The sequence below is a fragment of the Panicum hallii genome, chromosome 4, assembly GCF_002211085.1.
Source record: "Panicum hallii strain FIL2 chromosome 4, PHallii_v3.1, whole genome shotgun sequence".
In the NCBI taxonomy this organism is placed as follows: Eukaryota; Viridiplantae; Streptophyta; class Magnoliopsida; order Poales; family Poaceae; genus Panicum; species Panicum hallii.
In genome coordinates, this window is record NC_038045.1 from 6,711,824 (window position 1) to 6,722,294 (window position 10,471).

Consider the following 10,471-nt stretch of genomic DNA (forward strand, 5'->3'; position numbering starts at 1 on the left):
TCCCATGACAATAAATTTACTAGTTTACGACATTTTCTACACATGTTTGACTACTTCGATTATTCATCTTGACTACAATCCTAGTCGGGACTGACTCTGACTGGATGGCTTCATCGACTGTTCATAACTCAGCGGCTACTTGCCCATTACCTAGACTTGGGGTTTAGCGCCACTGTTCTACTACGGCTACTTTATGCTTATCATCTGGCTCCTAGCTCGGGGTTTTGATGGGGCAAGGCACTCAGCATGCCTCAAGGGCAGCTCTCATATTTCAACACTGGGCGCTGTAAAGTTACTTACTTGACAATACCCGATCAAAGAGAGGCTTTTTAAGATTTATCTTTGGTAGATGTTTGTTAACCATTATTTCAGTGATTTTATTCCGAAATAAGAGATTTGTTCGAATTATTATCCAGCGGACTTATTTAGTCATTGGCTTAGAGTACAAAAGTTGATTTGAGAGTTAATTTTGGGTGTTTTTGGATGTTATTTGTTTAACCATTTTTTAGAGAATTTATCCTGAAAAAAGAGATTTTCCAATTTACTACACCAATTTGCCAATGTTCACCATCAAATCTTTTTCGTCATATATTGCATGCCATGATTCTTTGGACCCTTTATTCCAAACCTTGGAATTTGGATTCAAAGCTCGGGGGCTGCGGGACACGTGTCATCAGCGATTTATTTTTCAAATTTCCTGGAAGATAACGACAGAAGACTCAAAATTAAATTGACCCTCAGTCTGATTCTACGAGTCAACCTAAAGCTCGGGGGCTACTCTATATGGAGTGCGAGTTTAATCGCACTCCATATAAAGAAGACTGGACAACTACTCGGGGCATGAGCATCTCACAGCCTCGATGTAGCCAAGGAAGTACTCGGAGCACACCTTCAAGATGAAGTTTGGGAGAACTCGAAGACGCCTTTAGAAGTACTTGGACGCCTGCAGTACTCGGCTACGAAGAGCTCGGGGGCTTGTCAGTCCCGAGCACACGGGACTGTGCACGTGGCGTAGTTCTCCTAGGATACGGGACGGGACATGACCCACGCTCTACATCTGTTGTAACTACTTGTAATGCACTAGGATTACTCGTACAGTAGTGAAACTAGTCGGACACGGTAGGAAACTACCCGAGAAGTACTCGGGTAGGACTTCTGGGCTCGTACCCGACTAGGACTTCCATGGAAACCTATTCTCCCAGACTATATAAAGGCAGACAGGAACCCCTTCGGGGATAATTATCATCAAAGACGATACAAATCACACAGGACGTAGGTTATTACGCTCTCAGCGGCCCGAACCTATCTTAAACCTTGTGTTTCTTTACACTTTCAAGTTTCTGATCTCGGCGACATCTTACCTACAAGCTCACCACCTCAGGGGCATCCCTCGGTGGGCGTGGCGATAAAATACCGACAGATAGCAAATGCAATGATTTGAAATGGAGTGAATATATCCACACCGCTCCCTCGGGCCCTCCTCGGCCGTGCCGCTCCCGCCCCGCCCCGCTGGCCCATGCCTTCCGCCGCCGCTTTACTCGCCCACGCCCCTGCACCGCGAAGCCGCATATCTACACCCATCTTGCTCCTCCGCGCCCCTCACCCACGGTGCCGCTCCCTCCGGTGCCGTTGTGCTCTCTCGCGCCGCTCCCTCCACCGCTCCTGGAAGCCACCGCGCCGCTCCCCTCCAGCTCCGCGGCACCCCAAAGCCACTGGAGCTTGATTCACAGCCACTGGAGCTCGATTCACGGTGGTGGAGTTTGATTCACGGTGCTGCACAGATACCGACATCGCTCCACCGTCATATATAGAGGAAGAAATACATATCAAAGACAGGTGGATGTGGACGGAGGGAAAAAACTTGAGAAATTTTTTTATTTGACATCAAAAGATGACTCAATTCATTCCTTGACCCTGAAAATTTTTGCTGCCTTATATAACCCTAAATTTTGGTTTTGTTTTTTCTATGACACTACCGTCATATAAGGCAGCAAAAAATTTTCAAGCCCAAAGAAAAAATTGAGTTATCTTTTGATGTCAAATAAGGAATTTTCTCAAGTTTTTTCCCTCCATCCACATCCACGTGTGTTTGACAAGTTACTAATCGTGGCCACGGTTGCCCCTGGCAGCCGCCGGAAATTAATGGAGGCAAGGATGTCCACCAAGCTGGGCGCATGAACCCAAGGCAGAAGCAGCAACACGGCACCACGGACCGGATCCGAGCAACACAATGTTGGATCTGATCATGAGCGATGTCTTGGAGTTCAGAGGGCATGAGCATGACCACACAGAAGGTCTCACGTCGTAGAAGAATGGGAGGAAGAAAGAAAGAAGGGAGCGGAGCTGTGAGCTGTTGCGGACTTTGTTAGCCGCCTCCGTAGCTTGCCGGCGGCCGGCGGCGGCGGCGCCCGGTGATTCCGGACGGGGATAGGGGCAGTTCATAGTACTGCATGACACAGAGATTTGGATACGAAGGGCATGGTTCCGTTGCTTTCGGGAGAGCCAAATTGGCGTTCAACCTCTGTCCAAGCTCGCTCAATACAATCTGGAGTGATAGAGGCAGGAGGCAGGAGTGACAGCAGCGGAAGATCCTGTCGTCGCTGGCTGCCATACGCCCATACCGACATGTGGTGTGGCCGTAGCTCGGTAGTGACGTCAAGTCAATCTACTGTCGCCTATCCAGACCTTTTTGTTGTCTTTGGTGGACGCAATGATTCGCATCTTATGGCCATGGACGGGCAACGTCGGCAGTCTGTTGTGGACGGCGGCACGCAGCGAGCTAGACGATGCCGACCATTGACCACATCCATGACCCAACCGCCGAACATAGAACTCTTGCGCTCTCACGCTGCGCTTACTCGTGGCGAGCGCGATCGAGTTAGGAGAGGGAAAGCGAGCGGAGCCGCACACAGGCGACGCCGACGCGAGAGGCCCCGAGATGTCGCCGCCGCGGCCGCACTTCCTCGTGCTCACCTACCCGCTCCAGGGCCACATCGCCCCGGCGCTCCGCCTCGCCAGGCGCCTGCTCGCCGTCGCGCCCGACGTGCTCGTCACATTCTCCACCACCGAGGCCGCGCACCAGCGCTTGTTCCCGGCGAAGCAGGAGGAGGAGGGCCTCAACGGCCGCGGCGACGGCGGCGGCGGCCGCCTCGAGTTCATCCCGTTCTCCGACGGCACCGAGGGCGGTTACGGCGGTGGCAGCGACGTCGGGGCGTTCAACGCCTACATGGCGTCCTTCCACGCCGCGGGCCCGCGCAGCGTCGGGGCGCTCGTGGACGCGCTCGCGGCGCGGGGGCGCCCCGTCTCCCGCGTCGTGTACACGCTCATGCTCCCCTGGGCGGCCGACGTCGCGCGCGGGCGCGGCGTCCCGTCCGCGCTCTACTGGATCCAGCCGGTCGCCGTGTTCGCCGTCTACCACCACTACTTCCACGGCTACGCAGGCGCCGTCGCCGAGCACTACCGCCGCGGCGACCCGTCGTTCGTCGTGGAGCTCCCGGGCCTGGCGCCTCTGGCGGTCGGGGACCTGCCGACGTTCCTCACCGAGTCCACCGACCCCGCAAACTACTTCCACGCCGTCTTCCTCACGTTCCGCGACCTGTTCGACACCCTCGACAGGGAGGCCCCCGCGGCCACCGTCCTCATCAACTCGTGCCAGGAGCTCGAGGTGGGCGCTCTCGCCGCTGTGGGGCCACACGACGTGCTCCCCATCGGTCCGGTGCTCCCGGCCGGCGACGAGCACAGCATCTTCAAGCAGGACGACGCCAAGTACATGGAGTGGCTCGACACCAAGCCGGCGAGCTCCGTGGTGTACGTCTCCTTCGGAAGCCTGGCGACGATGGCGAGGGAGCAGCTCGACGAGCTGCTCGTCGGACTCGAGGAGGGCAGGAGGCCGTACCTGCTGGTGGTCCGGAAGGACAACAAGGCCACGCTCGCCGAAGCCGAGGCGGAGATGGGTGAGCGCCTCGAGAACGGCGTGGTGGTGGAGTGGTGCGACCAGGTGCGGGTGCTATCGCACGCGGCGGTGGGGTGCTTCGTGACGCACTGTGGGTGGAACTCCGTGGCGGAGAGCGTGGCGAGCGGCGTGCCCATGGTCGGCGTGCCCAAGGTTTCGGAGCAGAGCATGAACGCGCGGCTCGTCGAGCGCGAGTGGCGCACCGGCGTGCGCGGGCAGGTGGACGATGGCGGCGTGCTGCGCGCGGCGGAGCTGAGGAGGTGCGTCGAGGAGGTGATGGGGGACGGGGCGGCCGCGGCGGAGGTGCGGCGCAGGGCACGGGAGTGGAAGCGGGTAGCTGCAGAGGCTATGGGAAATGGAGGATCCTCGTATTGTAATCTCGTGGCGTTCGTAGATGGTGCAAGGAGCAGCAATTGAAGAGTCTATATGCGCCTCTGTTTTTCACCGGAACAGCAAGAAAATGTCGAGTCAGAATCGATTTAATCTGATTGCATTGTTCAAAAGGAAAATAAGATCATCGACTAAATTCCCTCGGACCTTTGTTTGCAAGCTTGAAAATTAAATTCCATTCTAATAGTCATAATTTAGACACGAATATGCTAAGCTAATATTTACCAAATCTGTTACAGTAATATAATTATATATAGAATATATTTGTACAGTATTATTGTCCATATGAGAAAGATATTTATGTGAGATCTTTCTACTATAGAGGAATGAGCCAAATAGCGTGCTATAAGTTATGGAATAGAAATATGTTTTGATGGTGTATAGAATTAATTTTCATTTCTCATCCTATAAATTTAGGATAGCCTAAACTTCGGAAAGTGGTGGAATGTCAAATTCTAAGTCAAATACCCTAACTTATTAAGTAGATTTTAATTTCTTCAAAATAAAAAGATCCAAACGACCCCTGAGTGAATAGCAGGAAAACTAGAGACTGCGGCGCGCCTCCGATGTGCAAATTTTTCAGTCGTGTCTCGAATCGAAGTTCGATATATATGTTTGAATTGCAGAATTTTTCTACTATGCCTATTTTGCGGGTAAGTTGTTGTCCCGATAGGTAGGATTAATTTGGTTGGCGGAGACTCAACATTGATGATCCTTCCGATCAAAATCGATCCAAATCCTTCAATCACTTTACCATAACTCAGTTGGTTATCAAAAATAAGGAAGCACGATTGACTCCATCAAGAAGGTTGTCCTAGCATGTGAATTAAAAAATATAAGCAAGAACGACATCTAAAAATGCTAATACATATGAAGCATAAGGAGATAAACGGTTCAACTTCTTGATCTAAAAGGACTAATTGACATAGTTGAAAAAAACAAGAGTAGGGGCCCTTTCGTAGAAAAAGGATTTATCGCTATAATTATTATAAAAAATGCATATTTCACTAAGAAAAAACTAGAACTAAACAAAATCCAATCTAAAAGTAGTAGTGCGCCGGCAGCAGACACAAATATAGGATAGATGCTAGGCAGCGGCTAAGGAGGTGGTGGCCAAGAAGAAGGTCAACCTAGGGCACCTTGGGTCGTCGTCTTAATGGTGGGTGCACACAAAGACTTGAACCTTGGTCCCAAGAAAAATTATAAGTCCCAACGTCTGACAAAAGATGATTTTCCAACACTCGACACAAATAACAACGACATGTTTCAATGATTTGAAGGTCCTCGCGACGTGTTATTGGGGTTAAAGTAGATCCATTGGAAGGAGTTAATCAGAATTCAAATGAAGGAGTTATGGTCTCTGACACAATATTGTTGGGCTAACTATGAATTGCTTTTGGGCTTCCATGGGCTTGTTCTCCAAGTTGGGTCTTTTGTATGGGACGTCCACACCCCATATATGGTAGAGGTTATATAATTTTTTTTAAGTGTACTCATGCCTATTCCATTGTTGGTGTTTTACCGCCAAGCCTACCGAGGGATACCCCGAGGTAGTAGATTTGTAGGTAGGGTGTCGCCGAGATCAGGAACTCGAAGGTGCAAGTAACACAAGTTTTTAGATAGGTTCGGGCTGCGAGTTGCGTAATACTGTATGTGTTGTATGGTGGATTATGTTGCCTGAGGTTGTTATGCTTTGGAGGGGGTCCCTGCCCACCCTTATATACTCCGGGGGATAGGATTACAGATATCCTAGCCGGATGCGAGCTTAGAAGTCCTACTCTTGGGCGTGCCGATTAGTTTCCTTCTGTACCGACCAGTCCCACTCGTTTACGAGTACATTACAACAAATATAAGGTATCAACATACTCCATCCCCTAGATATTTCTATACCACGTCAACAGTCCCGTGGCTCCGGATCTGACATCCATCTCCTAAACATAATTATATAATCAACACTATGTAGCGGCAAGCTCTTACATGCAAATATAGGAACAAACTCACCTTACGTTCAACTCAACTTGAATGGTCATAACAAGAGTGTCATGCCCGCGTGATCTTGTCATGGAGTCTGGAAACACCTCCAAACTCCAATGTTAGGAACCTTACACCCCTCGTCTTTCTCCTCCACCATCCCACATGGTTTTTTAGTGGTTTTAGCTACGGTGGCAGTGTACTACATGCACTAGGGAATCTCTCTCCTCCATCTAAACATGGGCCCACATGTTCCTCTCTCAACAGCTCAAGGCATCACTGTCGTCGCCATTTCCTACATACCCTTAACACCGCTGCAATTACAATCAAATCCAGATCTTCCCCTCCACACAGGATGACACGATAGTGGTGGCTGCCACTGTGTCCACCTCTCATGCACTGCTCCACTCCTTACTTCTACTCCTACCTCTCCACGACAATGACCACGAGCTATGACCTCACAACTTTTGCATCACATGCTGCAACCTCGGGAGGAGGATGAGGTGGCACAACCACACCGATCCATGCTCCATGCAAAATAGCGAATTTGCCTCCACCGCCTAGATAGACAACCATCATGCCATGAGCCACTGACCCATCTGCCCTCATGCTACCCAACGAACCCAACAACTGAGTGGAGACACCATGGGTTTCACCCTTCTACTTGACTACTTTGCTAGTGCCAACACCTTTGCCTTCGAGGAGCCCTCCTTATCGTGCCTCGCCTCCATGTTACTCCTCCATAAGGGTAAAGCTGCTTGGCGCCATGCCCCATCCCCGCCTCCTCCCACTACGACGGGGCCAAGGCGTCTCGGTGGGAGCAGCGCATGCCCCTCCCTAAGAAATTCATGATGTTGTGGATGGTGCTGGGGCTGCTGCAAGCATGGTGTAACGCCCTGAAAATCCACCAAATTAAAACACGCGCTAGGGTGCTTCGTTCAGAGACCACCCGACGTCGAAACCCTAACCCTAACCAGGTCCTCCACCGCTCGGTAGCTTGTCGACGTGCGCGACCGCTTTCCTCGGTTAGCGCCGGCACGATTCGGCGCACGAATGCCGCACACGCGTGGCCGACCAGCCGCGGCCGCCGCCGCGATTGGCGCCGACGCGTCTTTCTTTTCCCTCGCTGTTTCCCCTCGCACCGCGCGCTTCCCCGCGTGGCCGACCGGCCGCGGTCACCGCCGCGACCGGCGCCGGCCCTTCTCCCTCCCTCTTTTTCTTTTCTCTCTTTTCCCCTTTCCTTTTTCCTTTTCTCCCCTTTTCTTTTCTTTCTTTTCTCCCTTTCCTCCCTTTTCTTTCTCCTCCCTTCCTTCCTGTTTCCCCTTTCCCCCCCCCTGCTCCCGAGCACGGCACAGCCGTGCGCCGGCCCTGTGCGCCGCGCCCGCGCTACCCCGGCCGTGCCGCGTGCACGCGCACGCGCCGCCCGCGCGCCCCGCGTGCCCCGCGTGCCCACGCGCCGCGGCGCCCGTCGCCCGCGCCCTCGCCCCTGGCCCGCGCCACGCCGCGCCGCCCGCGCACGCGCGCGCGCCGCCCGTCGTCGGCCGCGCCGCCCGCCGCTGCCCTCTGCCGCACCCCGCGCGCGCGCCGCCCTGTGCTCGCACAGCGCCCCCCCCACGTGCCCTCGGCACCTGCACCCCGCCGCGTCGCGACGACGGCAAGCGGCCGAGGCGCCATTAATGGCGCCCCGCACCGGCCGCCGCCGCGACCACCCCTCCACCGCCTCCTCCCGGCTATAAAGTGGCCCTTCGCGCAGCCCACCTCCCCCACAACCTTCCACCGCCACCCAACCCTCGCCTCCCCGAGCCTAGCGCCGCCGCCACGCCTCGCACGGCCGCCGCCCACCGGCCTCCGTCGCCCCGCCCGCACACGCCATCCCGGCCCAAGGTGCGTGGGGGAATCGGCTCCCCTCCTCCCCCTTCCCCTTTTCCCCCTCAGCCCCGTGCCGTCCCGAGCCCCGGACGCCGGGATTAGGGGCCGGCCCGAGCTTCCCCCTCCCTCCTCTGTTTCACGGGTGAGGGGAGGGAGAAGAAGGGGTGATCTTTACCCATAGCCCCCTCCCCTTTCTTGTTTTATCCAAAGGACCCCCCCCCTCCTTTAACTACTCCTTTTGCTAATAAAACCTCACTCTTTTTATTATTCCAAACCAAGTCCCTCCACCACGTAAACCTAATTACACTCGACATCTTTTAACGTGTCCTGCGTATTTTTAGAAATTGCAGATAGGCCCTTGTTCCCTCCAGATACTTACGAATAAACCCCTGGAGCCCCGTTTAAGCCCTAAAACCCGCTTTAGCGCGTCATTTTATGTGCGAAATGACCTCCGATTGACCCAAAACTTTACCACGCCCTTTCTAGTATAGTTTTAGCCATGCCATTAAGAAATCACCTAGAGATATTGCCCCTAACTCCATAACCAAATTATTTCCGATTCAAGCCTATCGGTAAAAGCTTTTAGTTCTTTCGCTTGATTGTGTGTCTGTTTGTTTGCGTCGTAGGACACGGAGTGAACGACGAGGTTCCCGACCGCGACCAAGCAACTGAGGACCAGTACTGCGACCCCGAACCCGAAGGACAGTGCTTCGATCAGGACTTCCCGCAAGGGTTTGACGATGGCAAGTTCAATTCCGCCCTTTGATGCATGTTTCTGTCCTAGTTTTTATAAACACAACCCAGTGGCCTGTTTTATAAAATTGCATTGTTTTGCGTGTTGAAAACATGGTAGGATAGCCACCCTTGCCGTGATAGCCATACCTTGAATACCTGATTTTATAAAGAAAAATGCGTGTGTGTGGGAAAGGGTAAAGTGTGGATTTGAGAAACGAGTCGGACGGGATGGATGGCATTTCTGTGTGAATTGCCGTTGGTGTGCTCGTACCTGTGTGGTTGAGCGAGGAAGGGAGATATCCATCTTGTCACCCCTAAGGACCGAGTTGATGTGACATCTCACCTAGCTTCTTGTCGTGCGAACCACTTGACCGTTGTATGGGCAACGGCTTAGCATAAATCCCACTAGTTGGTCTGATAGCCACCAGGAGAGCTGAGAGCAACGGGTGATCAAGGAGAAGGGATAAGCTCTGTGTGACTTATGCCCCGGTTAAACCTCGGAGATAGGTCGAATGACCCCTTGATGGATCCCGTGGTGGCTGGTCAGGTCTAGCTAAGGTGGGTAATGGCTTTGTTGGGATCTGCACCGGCACTAAGGTGTTCGTGCTGTGGTACCCCACCTGTGGGTAAAGTTGCACACCTCTGCAGAGTTAGAAATCTATTCGAATAGCCGTGCCCACGGTATTGGGCAGGTTACGGTGTGGTCACATAACTAGTGTTTCACTCTGGGAATGGATGGGCTGGTGTGAGTTGTTTGGAAGGTGTCCGGCAGTTGTGCCGTGTGCTACGGCGGACGGGGAGTCCGGTAGCAGTTTAAAACTTGGATCCTGTGTGGATCAACATCGTGTGCTCCTTGGTATTGGAAAACTTATTTTGAAAGTGTTTTCAAAATGAACCCTTGCATATAACTGAGTTTTCCGCAAATAAACCCTAACCGTATCCTTGGATTGCCCTTTGCATTAATTCCTGTATTACCCCCCTCCGTGGGTGTGATTGGACTTGCTGAGTACGTTTGTACTCACCCCTCTCTTACTTTTACAGTGGAAGACCCAGACTACATCCCCGAAGACAACGAGTAGGGTTTCGTCCTGCACCCAGTCTTGCCTGTGGTTGAGGCCACTGTTGGATTCCGCATGGCGCAAGACTCTGATGATCCTTTGTTCGTAGCTAGTGTAGTAGTGTGGGTTCTGGTTGTAATCCTCGCGATAGTGGCGCTTCACTGCCCATTACCGCGTAGAGTTGTACGGTGATGTACCATCTGATGTAATAAAAGTGTTATCAGCCTCCTGGGACTGATAAATCGACACTTTTGAGTCTTCCCTGATGGGGAGACGCTTCAGGTGGTATCAGAGCCGTAGGCTGGCCGTAGGACGTGACCCCAGAAGCGAAACCCCTTTTTAAACCCTAGGACTTGTTCTGACTTCGATATTTTTTCTGCACGAACACTCACCACTGTTTTTTTACCCTGTTCCAGATGGCTGACAACGGATGGGTCAACGGAGTCTGCTACGCAGAGCCTGGCCTTCCTAAGTTATTGTTGCTCAGCCTGGAACG

At 52.9% G+C, this 10,471-nt stretch overlaps 1 protein-coding gene across 1 annotated transcript; it reads left to right on the forward strand.

Annotated features, from left to right (window-relative positions):
* Positions 1 to 2,788: 2,788 nt before the first annotated feature.
* On the forward strand, positions 2,789 to 4,488 carry LOC112888470 (crocetin glucosyltransferase, chloroplastic-like). Its single transcript, XM_025954693.1, has one exon. The coding sequence runs from the start codon at positions 2,939 to 2,941 to the stop codon at positions 4,367 to 4,369; it is 1,431 nt and encodes a 476-aa protein (XP_025810478.1). The 5' UTR covers positions 2,789 to 2,938; the 3' UTR covers positions 4,370 to 4,488.
* Positions 4,489 to 10,471: the final 5,983 nt, after the last annotated feature.

Excerpts from the sequence above, each read along its gene's own strand:
- LOC112888470 (XM_025954693.1), top strand. The coding sequence starts at position 2,939 with ATGTCGCCGCCGCGGCCGCACTTCCTCGTGCTCACCTACCCGCTCCAG.